At 51.1% G+C, this 12,034-nt stretch overlaps 7 protein-coding genes across 7 annotated transcripts; 6 read left to right on the top strand and 1 right to left on the bottom strand.

Moving 5' to 3' along the window:
• Nucleotides 1-673: 673 nt before the first annotated feature.
• Nucleotides 674-1,783, top strand: DQ04_05061000 (hypothetical protein; the record flags this gene model as incomplete). The annotated part of the gene is made up of 1 exon (XM_009313953.1): nt 674-1,783. The coding sequence occupies one exon, from the start codon at nt 674-676 to the stop codon at nt 1,781-1,783; it is 1,110 nt and encodes a 369-aa protein (XP_009312228.1).
• A 242-nt stretch (nt 1,784-2,025) lies between these two features.
• DQ04_05061010 (hypothetical protein) lies at nt 2,026-3,624 on the top strand (the record flags this gene model as incomplete). Its single annotated transcript, XM_009313954.1, has 1 exon — nt 2,026-3,624. One exon carries the CDS (start codon nt 2,026-2,028, stop codon nt 3,622-3,624), a length of 1,599 nt encoding a protein of 532 aa, XP_009312229.1.
• A 772-nt stretch (nt 3,625-4,396) lies between these two features.
• Nucleotides 4,397-5,383, top strand: DQ04_05061020 (abhydrolase domain-containing protein 11; the record flags this gene model as incomplete). Its single annotated transcript, XM_009313955.1, has 1 exon — nt 4,397-5,383. One exon carries the CDS (start codon nt 4,397-4,399, stop codon nt 5,381-5,383), a length of 987 nt encoding a protein of 328 aa, XP_009312230.1.
• Nucleotides 5,384-6,227: 844 nt separating this feature from the next.
• Nucleotides 6,228-6,884, top strand: DQ04_05061030 (hypothetical protein; the record flags this gene model as incomplete). The annotated part of the gene is made up of 1 exon (XM_009313956.1): nt 6,228-6,884. One exon carries the CDS (start codon nt 6,228-6,230, stop codon nt 6,882-6,884), a length of 657 nt encoding a protein of 218 aa, XP_009312231.1.
• Nucleotides 6,885-7,107: 223 nt separating this feature from the next.
• DQ04_05061040 (RNA-binding protein) lies at nt 7,108-7,692 on the top strand (the record flags this gene model as incomplete). Its single annotated transcript, XM_009313957.1, has 1 exon — nt 7,108-7,692. The coding sequence occupies one exon, from the start codon at nt 7,108-7,110 to the stop codon at nt 7,690-7,692; it is 585 nt and encodes a 194-aa protein (XP_009312232.1).
• Nucleotides 7,693-8,650: 958 nt separating this feature from the next.
• DQ04_05061050 (glutathione-S-transferase/glutaredoxin) lies at nt 8,651-9,694 on the top strand (the record flags this gene model as incomplete). Its single annotated transcript, XM_009313958.1, has 1 exon — nt 8,651-9,694. The coding sequence occupies one exon, from the start codon at nt 8,651-8,653 to the stop codon at nt 9,692-9,694; it is 1,044 nt and encodes a 347-aa protein (XP_009312233.1).
• An 807-nt stretch (nt 9,695-10,501) lies between these two features.
• Nucleotides 10,502-10,912, bottom strand: DQ04_05061060 (hypothetical protein; the record flags this gene model as incomplete). Its single annotated transcript, XM_009313959.1, has 1 exon — nt 10,502-10,912. One exon carries the CDS (start codon nt 10,910-10,912, stop codon nt 10,502-10,504), a length of 411 nt encoding a protein of 136 aa, XP_009312234.1.
• Between the last annotated feature and the right edge of the window lie 1,122 nt (nt 10,913-12,034).

Genomic DNA, 12,034 nt, shown 5'->3' on the forward strand with positions numbered 1-12,034 from the left:
TGTCAGAGTGTTGATTGTTTTTCTTCTTTTTATTCGACGCATGCTGCTGGGTCTACTGGGTATGGGTCTTATCTGTCCGTAAGGTTGCTATGGAGGACCACCTGCAAGTGTGCCGTGGATTCACCCTTCTCTCGTTTTTTTTTTAGTTTGAGAGAAGCAGGTGATCTTTTGTTGGCTTCTGTTTGCTTTTTTTACAGAGTTCGTTTAGGAAATGCCAACCGTGTTTGATTTAGTGGCTTTCTGCGGTGTGGCCCTCCAGTATGCGTTGCCTACCGTTGCCCTGGAGGATCCCGTCATCGGCACGCGGAAACAGCCCAGAGTCTCCTCAATCAGAGAGGAGAATCGTGCTGTATTATTCCAGGTGTTTGGATTGCTGTTGTTGTGCTTTCTGGTTATTGCGATAGGGTTGGGTTTTCTATACCTCTATGCTGCCATTCAGGTGAGGAGGGGAAAATGGAAACTCGAATGAGTTGTTCATGGTCGACCAAAATGAACATACAAACGGGACGTTGGATAAGATCTGCGTGTATTGCCAGGGTACGTCCACTTCCGTATTCGTTGACTTTGATCTGTCGAATCCCCACGAAGTGCCCAAGGCTGCCTCTTTTTATAATCTTTGCTTTTTTTCTCTATCTTTTTTTACATTAGTTAGGCTTATTGACTTGTATACTTCATGCACTATGAGACCTTTGAGGTGGTTACAGAAGAAAACGGTGCATCATCACTCAAGTTTGATCTCGCTTGTGCTACCGCAATCGACCACTATACTCGGTGCACTAAACTGGGAGAAAAGCAGCTGAACACGAGCAATTCAGTCTGTTCTACAGGCCTTCGTGTGTACGAAGGTGCACAGGTGCTTGCTGCATTTCTTTCAAAGTTTGGAGCCTCTTTGGTATCAAGCTTATCAGAGGATTGCAGTTTTGAAAAACCGAAGTATTGGGCTCTTGAGTTGGGATGCGGATGCGGTTTGGTTGGATTTACAACTGCTACCCTTTTCCCACAACTATCAGTTGCCTTCACGGACGCCTCTGTGGACTGCCTAAACTTGATCAATGCGAGTGCAAAGAAACTTGGTTTGTCGCTTCTGAAGAGTGATGGTACTGATCCAGCTGAGATTCCCGAGGGCACCGATGGCCGATTGTTATTGTCGTATCCCTTGGAATGGTGTGAACAAGGCACTACTCGGCTTGCCTCCTTGCTAAGGCGTCTTTCGGGTCATCGAGGTCGCATGATGAATGGTGCTGTGCGTATGGTATTGGGCTCTGATTTGCTGTACTACCGCGTTGATATCAGGGCACTCCTGGGGACTTGCAAATCACTTCTGAATCCATATGACAGTGGGGAAGATAAAGAGGACGATCACGCTTTCTCGGTTCCGCGTTTTGTTGTCTTGGCACACTTCATGCGTATCCCGGATGGGGACAGAAAGTTGCAAATGGCTGCCTACGAACTGGGATTTGGCATTGTTCGAGTTCCTCTCGAGGCCTTTGTTACGGCCGAGGTCGTGCGAAGGCGCGGCTGGAATGGGATATCTGTCGTGTTACTGTTCTTACGTTCATCCCGAGATTTCGAACCACAGAGTCTGGGGAAGGGGAGTGCCTGGGATCGGCGTGAAGAAGAGGATCTTTTGGAAGCGAGGATGCTCTTCTGTGGAAGTTCTTTCTCATTGCCACTTGAGGCTTTGACACGCTACTCAAGAGACGCGGCAAAATGCAATGCCGATGGCACCCGTGACGCTGTTGATCAGTGTGATCTTGATACTCTTCCGTACCGTGTGGAATAAAAAACTGTTCTTATCTGTCTTCCTTGCGTCCTTTATGCGAAGCGCATCTTCATGGACGAGTCCATGAATGATCAACTGGAAGAGGACATTGCTTAATCCCTATGCTCGTTTTTTCTTCTCGTTGACGTGGGTTGATTGGCCTAGCTTTAGGTCCTGTTTCTTCATCAGCAGAAGGGGCACCAAGGGGACTTTATAATTTAGTTTCGTTTTTGGATATAGACTTTTGTGCGTTTTCAGTTGTAATGAGTGGGACTTCTGAGCAAGTGGGTGTCACTGTATCGAAAGTGCATGATGTCGGAGCGTCCAATGCTACCGGACAGAAGGAGTCTGGTAAATCTTTGGCTGCGTTTGGATCTGTTAAAGGTCGGGACTTAAGGGAGATGCAGCTTTTACCCACCGATGTGGATGCCCTTCGACTCAACACCACAAAATTCTCTCCTGGCCCAAAGGATATCCACCCTCCCCCCGTCAGAGCGAGGGAGTTTCAAACCCAAGGGAAATCAGTCTCTTTGGAAAACGCTGAGCTGACAGATGAGCTTGTAGGACAACGTCGCTTAAGTGGCTCTAATGAAGGGGAAAACCGCTCCCCATCTTTTTTTATGTTCCCTGCGGATTCGAATCCTGTTTACTCAGTACAAATGCGGACTGGCGGCGGAGGATTTAGCCCGTTCCAGACATGTGTGAAGCCTCCATCACCAATGGCTACTGCAAAGACACACGTGCCAAGTGACACCGTCTTGGAAACTACTGCGACACGGGGTTCACAGGATCGTGTGAAACACCCTGCACAGTGTGACTCAACACCATCTCCTCCACTGTTTTCAGAGCAGGAGAAAGGTGACACATCACGGCTGACAACAACGTTATTTCCGTGCCAGCCCATGAAGTCGTCCGGCTGGGCGGGCGATACAGGGAATTCATTTTTCTTGTCTCCCAGTGCGCTTTTCGAGTATGATTATACAATGGCGGAAACTGGTTCTTTTCACTCCCCACCGCTGCGGCGAGGGAGCATACTGGACCTACAGAGTGACACAATGCATAGCACGCCGCATGCATCTGGCTTCTTTTTCTCAGGGGCTTCGAACATACAGAACCACCTTGGCTCCAGCCGCGATGCCTCATACAGAGCTGGTGGGGCAAACACGAACCATGGTGAATCTGCCACAAGTGCTGGAAATAGCGCGGTAAGAAATGGACACCTGAATGCTCCCAATATGCTTTGTGAGACACGGCTGGGCCCTGATGATCGGCATCTGTACGAAAGAGACCACGGAGCTGCTGTGGAGTCTCTAGATGACACATCAAGGTCGCAAGTGCCTATATCACCGCACATCGTTCACCCCGGGGTAACAGGCAGCACCGCCAGTAGTGCAATTGGTCACCAACCCAGATTGTTTTTCAGTAGTAATGCGGATGGAGATGCCTTGGATGAACGGTTTCTCTTCTGGTCGTTCCGGTGGTCTTGCGTGCCACCCTTTATAAGGCCTGCTGATTTGACGCCGTTGCATGAGCGAGCCGATCGCCAACTGGAAAGTGCTGCTACGCCAATAATCACCGTATTGAACCCTCCTAGTGGCGGGGCTGAAGAAGATCTAATCGTTGGACGTTCGCGAGACTCTTGCACATTAAGTTCCCTCTCTTGGCTAAGCTCTGCTCCAGACTTGGATTTAGTTCAGCAGCACCTCACTCACAGTGACGATCAAAGGCGCGTTGCAGAGGCAGAAGTCCATATAGAAGCGAAGGGGAACAATGATCCGGCTGGTGCACGAGTCGCAGAGGAAGGGCATGGTGCGACAGCACACCGCTCTCATCAACACGACAGACCACTTCAGGAAGGTTAGGAGAAGAGTGGGTGCTGTAAACTTCAGACAAAAAGGCCCAAGATTGCTTCTCCACACACCCTGGACAACATCCTGCACACCAATGCCTGCGGGATAGGGCAGTTTACCCTTTGATTTGTGCAAATTATCCCTTTTCCCTGTTTTTGTTTGTAAGGAAAAGAAAAAAAAACACCACCCGGGGCTCGCCGAGTCTTTTTTTTTGGTTTATCCAACTTATATCGCCCACCCTTCCTGTATCTTTATATCCTCGTCTGATAGTTATACTGTGTTTTATGCTTGGTTTTTACGCTTTTTATTTTGACCACCCCGCCACTTCTGCACGCATACATTCACGCGAAACTGCATAGGTGTTTATACTTTGTCTTGTCTTTTTATGTGTATGTGCATAACAGAATATATATGCGTCTTTATAACCTTATATATTTATGTATGTATACGTGAGTCTGAGCGTGTGTATTCCTGGGGGTGAAACAATAGACAGAATTTAGGAACGCTACGCATCGACATACTCCACCTTCACTCTCACACACGTGCGTGAGTGGGGGTGGGGAGAATGGAAGGGATGCTTGTTCAGGCTGACGTTATGCTCACACACAACGAATTCATATCTATGCTGCCGCTCATGAGAACACGCCAAGATGAGTGGTGATTCTTCACGCTTTTCTTTCTATCAATGATATGCTCATCTATGAATGTTTTTTCCCTCATTTTTCTTCTTGTTGTGCGGGCGAAACTGAAGAAACTTACGCGGTCTGGAACGAGCACATTTCTCATGGCATCGCCTGTGCGGCTGCACAGTTCCAAGGTCTCTGCGCCGGCTTCTCTGCAGCAACTGCCGCCCATCCACTTTATCCTGCTCCACGGCTTTCTCAGCCATGGCAACTCCTTCTTATCACTGGCGCAGCAACTCCAAAAACAATGCGCTGCTGAATTACCGGGTCAGCGCGTGGAGGCATTTACGATTGACTGCCGCAACCACGGACGCTCCCCTCACACACTGACGCACAGACTCGATGAACTGGTGCTTGATCTTCAGGCGTGGCTGAAGCACGAAAGTTATGATTCCGCGCACAGTGCCGCACCACCAACAGTGGTGGCCGTCGGGCATAGCATGGGCGCCTTGACGTGGACGAAATATCTGATGGACCAACAACAACAACAACCGAAGCGGCAGCATGATGCAGAGAGGCGTGCACAAGTTGCCATTGCTGGTTTGGTGAGCTTGGATATGCCTCCTCTTACGAAGAGGTTGCTTCCTCCTTCCCTCGAAGCGGAGCTGCACGAATACATACACCTCATGAAGAGCGTGAACTTGTCAGCTATAAAGGATATGCGCTCGGCAGAAGTGGAGTTTGTGCGGTGCGGCATCGAAGACAAGCGTGTGCGTGGTTTCTTTACGACAAATCTCAATATAGTTCGTACGGGTAGTCGTGCGAATCCTCGTGTATCGTGGCGGTGCAACATCCCCGTACTAGAGGAAAGCTTGCGCCAGCGTTCTGTTTTCCTACCTGACGCCTTCCCTCAACTGTGTGCGCGATGCCGTATCGAGGTTCCTGTCCTGTCCATCTTGGGAGGGGCGTCTCCAGTGGGTGGCAGCAATAAATACCGCGGGCTATGGCCCAACTGCGCGACGGTTGTGGAGGAGCACGTGCTGCCTAATGCCGGACACAATTTGTTCTACGACGATGTGGAAGGGACGGTGCGGCTCGTGGTGGGATTTGCAAGACGATTGGGCATCCAACATGGGCCGCAGGTGTGAAGCCACACCCATACATAAATACACACACAACTGAAATTTTTTTATTGCCTCTATCAGTGAGGAAAGAGAAAGAGAAGACGCTTGTACGTGTGCTTGTCTCTCTGTATATGTGAGCGCGTGCTGACTGTCTCTACAGAAGAGCGGCTTGCGAGAGCTTTGTTGCTCTCCTGTACACACACACACACACACACACCCACCCACAAGGAGCTGGGCCAATGATCCATAGCAACACCATTGCCATCACCGCCTTCCATAAAGGCAAAAAAAAAGAAAAGGTGAAAACAAAGAAATGAAATACCCAAGACTGTCTTTGCGTACATAAACTCCGATGTGACGCGCGTCTGGTGCTGTGTGTGTTGGGGGTGCGCCATGGAGAAGGTAACCCGCAACTGTGGAGATCTATTGGACTCTACGCTGCGGCACCTGCAGACGTAACCCCCGCGTGAATTTTGCGGAGCGCTGCAGTTCACATTCCCCAGGTGAAATCTCCTCCGCGGTTGTCCGGCCGTGGAGGTCTTCGCCGAGTCGCTTAAACAGTGTGCGTGGTGGTGCACTTGCCATCGATCATAGTAGTGGTGAAAAATAATTTTCACATACCTTTATTTCCCGCACCACATTCATGTGCATCCATTGCTACTGTTTTTTTTTGTTTCGTTGCTGTGTGGGTACGCTGCAGCCGTTTTCGGACTGGCACGCTTGGTCGTGATTTTTGGTGCGATGGTTGACGCGGCATGTTGCTTTTTCTAGAGCTTGAGGCAGGAACATTTTGCCACGCCTTGTTTGCCCTTGAGTGAAGCGTGACTGTCTGATGATAGAGAGAGAACAAAGCGTTTCACAAGATCACATGCCTGCCACTGCAACAACGGGCGAGGTGGCGCAACGTCTCAAAAAATTTCTTGCAGATGCTCCACTCTCTACCCAAGAAGTGGTGTGCCGCCACGCCCATTTGGATGCCGATGGAGTGCGCGTGATGCCTGATGTCTCAACTACTACTGCTACTGCTACTGCTACTCATACCACTAGTACTGGTACCATGACTGGTGGTAATGGTAATGGTGAGGGTGGTAGCGATGAAGTTTCCTTTGAAGTGGAAGGCTCCGTCATGTCGTGGCCCATGTGTGCACATAAGGGAATTGCAGCGCAGCCAATATTCAGCAACATCAGCAGTGGGATGGAGGGGACAGAGATAGCCGTCGATGAAAGCGCTCTGTGTTTTCTCATTGATACACTGACATCTGCGCATCTGACTGTAGTTACAGGTCGGTTTCAACATGTTTCGGTATCTTTAAACATTGAGTTTGTGCAGCCGCTTCGTTCGCAGCGTCCGTTCACTCTGATGAGTCGCCTTCTGCGTATGGGGCGGCGACTCTGCTTTCTGAGTGCCGAGGTGTGGCAGATGCAGAATGGGAGGGCGATGCTGTGCTCCAGGGCAGACCACACTAAGGCGTTCTACACCAAACCACCGCAGTGTGACCGCCAGTTACCGTCACCCAAGCTGTAGCTTCACCTTCGATGCCGTTCATGTTTTTATTTCTGCTCTTAAAGTGTTTGTGCTGAAATGTCTTTTGTGACTGCTTCTCGCACAGTGTCTCACTTTTTCTCTCCCTTGCCTTTTTTCCCCTTTCTAACTTCCCCTGCCCGTGCCATCCACTCTCCTTGCCTGTGTGTAGCGCGTCGGCATCTGCTAGAAGTAAACTTGTAAGTACACACTAACTCCTTCGTAAATGATGTCCGCAAGCCTTCGTCCTGACGCCAAGCCGTGGGCGCCAAGGAACTCCAACGCGGCACCGCTATCCAAAGCGACCATCTATGTTCCTCCTCCCCCTCCTCCGCCACAACCACAGCCGCAGCAGCCGCTTCCGCCGCCCCCACAGCAGCAGCAGCCGCAGCAACAACAACAACTCTTTGGGGTTTCGCCGGACCCGAATAGTGCTCCACAGATAAGCCCTACAGCGGCGAAGTTGTTTGTAGGCCAGTTGCCGTTTGAAAGTGACGAAAAGCGTCTGTACGATTTGTTCAGTGCCTATGGCACAGTTGAGCACATACACATATTGCGCGACCTCAATAACCGGAGCAAGGGTGCCGCCTTCGTCACATACTCTAACGTTGAGGAAGCGGATACCGCCATCTTTACCCTGCATAACCGCTACAAGATGCTGGCGAACCGCATGATTCAAGTGAGCTACGCCAAAAACAGCCCGAACATTTCTCCCTTCGGGGCATGGACGGCGCTTACGGTGCATCAAATGAACCCAACTAACCCTGTACCAGACATCGCAAACGTGACACCCGATCATCGTCTTTTTTAGTGATTGCACGAGGGTGCTGATCGTTGGCGTGGGGGGAAGGTGGTTGTGAATTTGCTGTGTGTGCGTATGGAAGGAAGGGTGGGGGGTGAAGGCTGGAGGGGGCGTATACATGCGAAAGGCTGGGTGGAGGTACATTCTTTTTCTTATTTCCTTTTTGTTTTGGTTTTTTCCTTGCTGCATCCCTTGTACGTATGTGGCGTTCTCTCTTTCTTTTTCTGTGCGTGTCGTTGTGTGTTTGTGTGTGTGTGTGTGTTTTGGGGATGAGGAGCGTGGCAGGAAGGGAAGGAAAGAAAGAGGGTCGAAAATACGGGGGAAAATGTAGAAGGACGCTTGGCGGGGCCGATTGTGTGTGTGTGTGTGTGTGTGTTTAGAGGCTGCGCTGTGGCTACCTTGTCCATTTGCTATGCCCCTCAGCTGCACGCAGTGTTTCCCACATACACATGCCCACCCATGGTTTTGTATTTTTCCGCCGTCTTCTTGTGTCGTGTCCCTTGCAGGGGCACAGCGGTGGTGAGGAAAAGGGCAATAAAATGCATGTGTGTGCGTGTGTGTGGAAGGGGAAGGAATGACGGTGTTTGCACGGCTGCGGCCGAAGGTGTCTTTTTTTTTGCGATATGAGTTTTATTGTTGCTGTCCCATGAGAGAGAAAGAGTGTGTGTGTGTGTGTGTTGCCTTCTGGCAGTGGGGTTCGCTTGTGTCTCTGTCCCACGCTCTTGGACGCCCTGGTCTGGCTGGACGGTGTGAAACGCCATGCTTTTCACGTTTTTAGTTGTACGTCGTGCTGGTTAAGAAGACGGTCACTGTGCGGCGACAGCAAGAGAGAGCGAGAGAACAAAAAAACAACAACAACATCCAGCTACATATAGACATATACAGTGGGCCTGGGAAAAAGGGGATACCATAGGGGAACATAAAGTTTAGACACAACTGCAGCAAGAGCGCCAACTGGTGTAGGGAAATGCGTTGGGGTGCTCGCAGAGTGTTTATCGCCGCTGCGGGTGGCGCTGCTGTTGTGGGAGGGGCGACGCTGTGGTACGCCACACGCGGGGAAGCCACCAAAAGCAAATCACCGCCGCAACTCTCCGCTGAGCAATTCAACGCCTTGCAGGAGAGAGATCTCCTTGCTGAGGCCCTCCGCACTACACACCTCCCGTGGACTGGAAGAGGCATCCAACGTGAAGGGAGCCGCCAGTCTGACGGGCGAGACTTTACCATGACGCTTTATCGCCTTTTAGGATGTCCATACTGCGCCAAGGTGGAGTGGATGCTGTGCTACCATTCTGTGCCATTCAATACGGTAGATGTTGACACCCTCACAGGTGCAGGGATACCCGATCCCCGCTACACGCTGGTGCCGCAGATACGGCTAGCACCTGTGGATGATGCTAGCAGAAGCAACGTTAGTAACGGCAACATCACCACCACTCATGCACCACAGGAGAACGGAGTTTACGTGGTAGACTCACAGCAAATTATCTCTACATTGTCCGTCCCGTTGGGATTTGCTGCGCAGCTGCAAGATCCACGTGTCTTGGAGACACGCCAGTGGATTCAAGACAGGTTTCAGGCCGTGAGTTTTATTGCAATCAACAAAACTTGGAGCAACGCTTTTGCTTCATATCCATATGTGACGCCGCCACAGTATCATAACATCATCTTTCGTGTCGTAGGAGCTTCCGTACTGCACATGCTTTCACGGTACAAGATCCAGCCAAATCTCATGGCGCATGAGACTAGTGCGTCTGCGACGCCACCCAAGGATGCAGCGGTGTGGTTGGAGAAAGAGTTGTCTGTCTTTATTTCACATGTGCAGGCAGCACACTCGCAGCAACACTTCCACGGTGGTAAGGAGCCTGATATTGCTGATGTGGAAATGTACGCTGTGACCCGTGTGGTGGATAAGCACCCAAAGCTGCGGCATGTGCTGCACCAAGGGGCGATTGGGGAGTGGAACGCTGCGATGGATGCGGAGATGGAAAAGCGAATGCATATGAAACGCTAATAACCTCTGTAAATGGGAGGGGATGGTGAGTAAGAGAGAAAGACATAGTGATAGAGGGGAGAGGGGGAAAAAAGAAAGAGCGCAACACACATGTGAGACGGAGAGCATAACACTGTGTCGACAGCATCGCCTCAGTAAGTTTATGTTGTTGTGCGGAGTTCTTTTTCTATCTTTATACAAATTAGTATTGTTTTATTTCCGCTTCTTACATCCACGTCATTGCTCAGCAGAAGAGGAGAGGGGTAGATGTCTGTGTGCTTGTGTGGGTAGCCTCCCTCTCGTTTTTTGTTGGAACTCCCCCCCGCCAAAAAAAAAGTCTGCGGATGTGTATTTAAAGGTGGCGCATTCAACTGGTTGATTACGCGAGGAGCAGCGGGGGCGAGAAGAGGAGGATGAGATGTATTGCGTGTCTCTTTTTTTTTCATGCCAGATTGACGGTTCGCACCGGCCAGGGAAGAGCGGCAAAAGAAAAAAGGTGGGGAAAAAGGGATACAAGAAGACAGAACAGCAAATAGTTCACGTATATATTTGTAGATACGGCCCAGCAGCAATGATGCGCCGTTGTATACAAGGCAAATGGCTGGGGGTGATAGCAGCAGCCGCTCCAGCGGCATTTTTGCACCGACAGCCGAGTTCCCAGCGATGGGTGGCAACGGCAACGACGACGACGACGACGACAACAACGACTGTGGCGCCGCCAACCCCCGGAAAGATGACGGCAGCGCCTGCAAAAGCAACTGTATCGGCGCACGACTTCAAGGAGTCGATTCTAAAGAACCGTGCGTGGTCTGTCCACCCAGCGGGCGATCACGTGACGGTGTACGTGGACTCTGGCGTCTGCGCCTGGGTCGTCATGGACCGCGCCGGATCCAGCGCCAATGCCTTGGGTGAGTCCTTTGTGCGGAGCATGCATAAGGCGCTGGACATTGTGGAGAAGCTCGTGGCGGAGCAGAAGGCGCGTGTCGTCATAATTACGAGTGCCAAGGCCACTTTCTGCGTCGGCGCTGATCTGGAGCAGCTGTACCCGGTCACCGACATAAAGGCAGCTGCGGAGGCCACACGCATGGGCCATGACCTGTTTGACCGCATCGAGCGCGAGCCTTTTCCTGTCGTGGCAGCCATCAACGGCCTTGCGCTCGGGGGTGGCTTCGAGCTCGCGCTGGCATGCCACCACCGGCTGCTGGCCTCGACGGCGGCAGTGGGGCTGCCAGAGTGCATGCTTGGTGTACTCCCTGGCGCGGGCGGGACGGTGCGGCTTCAGCGCCTCGTTGGTCTCACCACTGCGGTAGAGTGGATCATGACAAGCGCACCCGTGAAGGCACCTAAGGCGAAAAGGGCAGGNGCCGTCAACGCAGTGATCCCTGCGGAAGCGCGCTGGGAAGGAGAAAACCGCTTCTACGAGCAGGTGCGTCGGTGGGCAGGTGGCCTCGTTGACAAGCCGCTGAGACCGACCCAACGCAGGAAGTTTACCCTAATGGACCGCTTCCTTGAGCGCACATCATTTGGCCGCAAGATGGTCGTCAATAAAACGATCCAAATGTTGAACAAAAAGACTAAGGGCAAGTACATTGCTCAGTACAAGGCATTGGAGGCTATTATATACTCTGCCGCCCACTCAAATGAAGAGGGTTTTGCCAAGGAACGCGAGGCCTTCAGTGAGTTGCTGGTGTCACCGGAGGCGAAGAATCAGATAGCATTGTATTTTCTCGATGAAGGAATGAAGAAGAGTGAGCGTAAGACCGGTATTCCAAAGGAAAAAGTGGCCACTATACACCGTGTTGGTGTAGTTGGTGCAGGTGTCATGGGTTCTGGTATTGTACACTACTTCGCTAACAAGGGCATTCCTGTGGCGGTGCGGGATGTGAAACAGGAAGCGGTTGAGAAGGGTATTGGTATGGTCCGTGCAGAGTTTGAGGCGGCAGTGAAGCGAAAGAAAATGACACCCACTGTTATGGAGAGCAAAATGAAATTGGTCTCGGGAGGCACATCGGAAAGTGTATTTCATGGCACAGACCTAATTGTGGAGGCCGCAGTGGAAGTAATGGATATCAAGAAGAAGATCATTCAAGAGCTGGAGGAGAAGGGAATTATGAATGACAAGACTATCTTCGCCACCAACACATCGTCGCTCAGTCTGACTGAAATGCAAACAGTGTCAAAGTATCCACAGAATATTGTGGGTATGCACTTCTTTAATCCAGTGTCAAAGATGCCGTTGGTGGAAGTCATCAAGGGAAAGAAGACATCCCCTGAGGCTGCTGCGGCTATCTTTAACTTAGTATTGCGAACAGGGAAGAAACCTATCATTGTGAACGATGCACCCGGATTCGTTGTGAACCG

The sequence above is a fragment of the Trypanosoma grayi genome (genome assembly GCF_000691245.1).
Source record: "Trypanosoma grayi strain ANR4 Tgr_506_V1, whole genome shotgun sequence".
Taxonomy (NCBI): domain Eukaryota; phylum Euglenozoa; class Kinetoplastea; order Trypanosomatida; family Trypanosomatidae; genus Trypanosoma; species Trypanosoma grayi.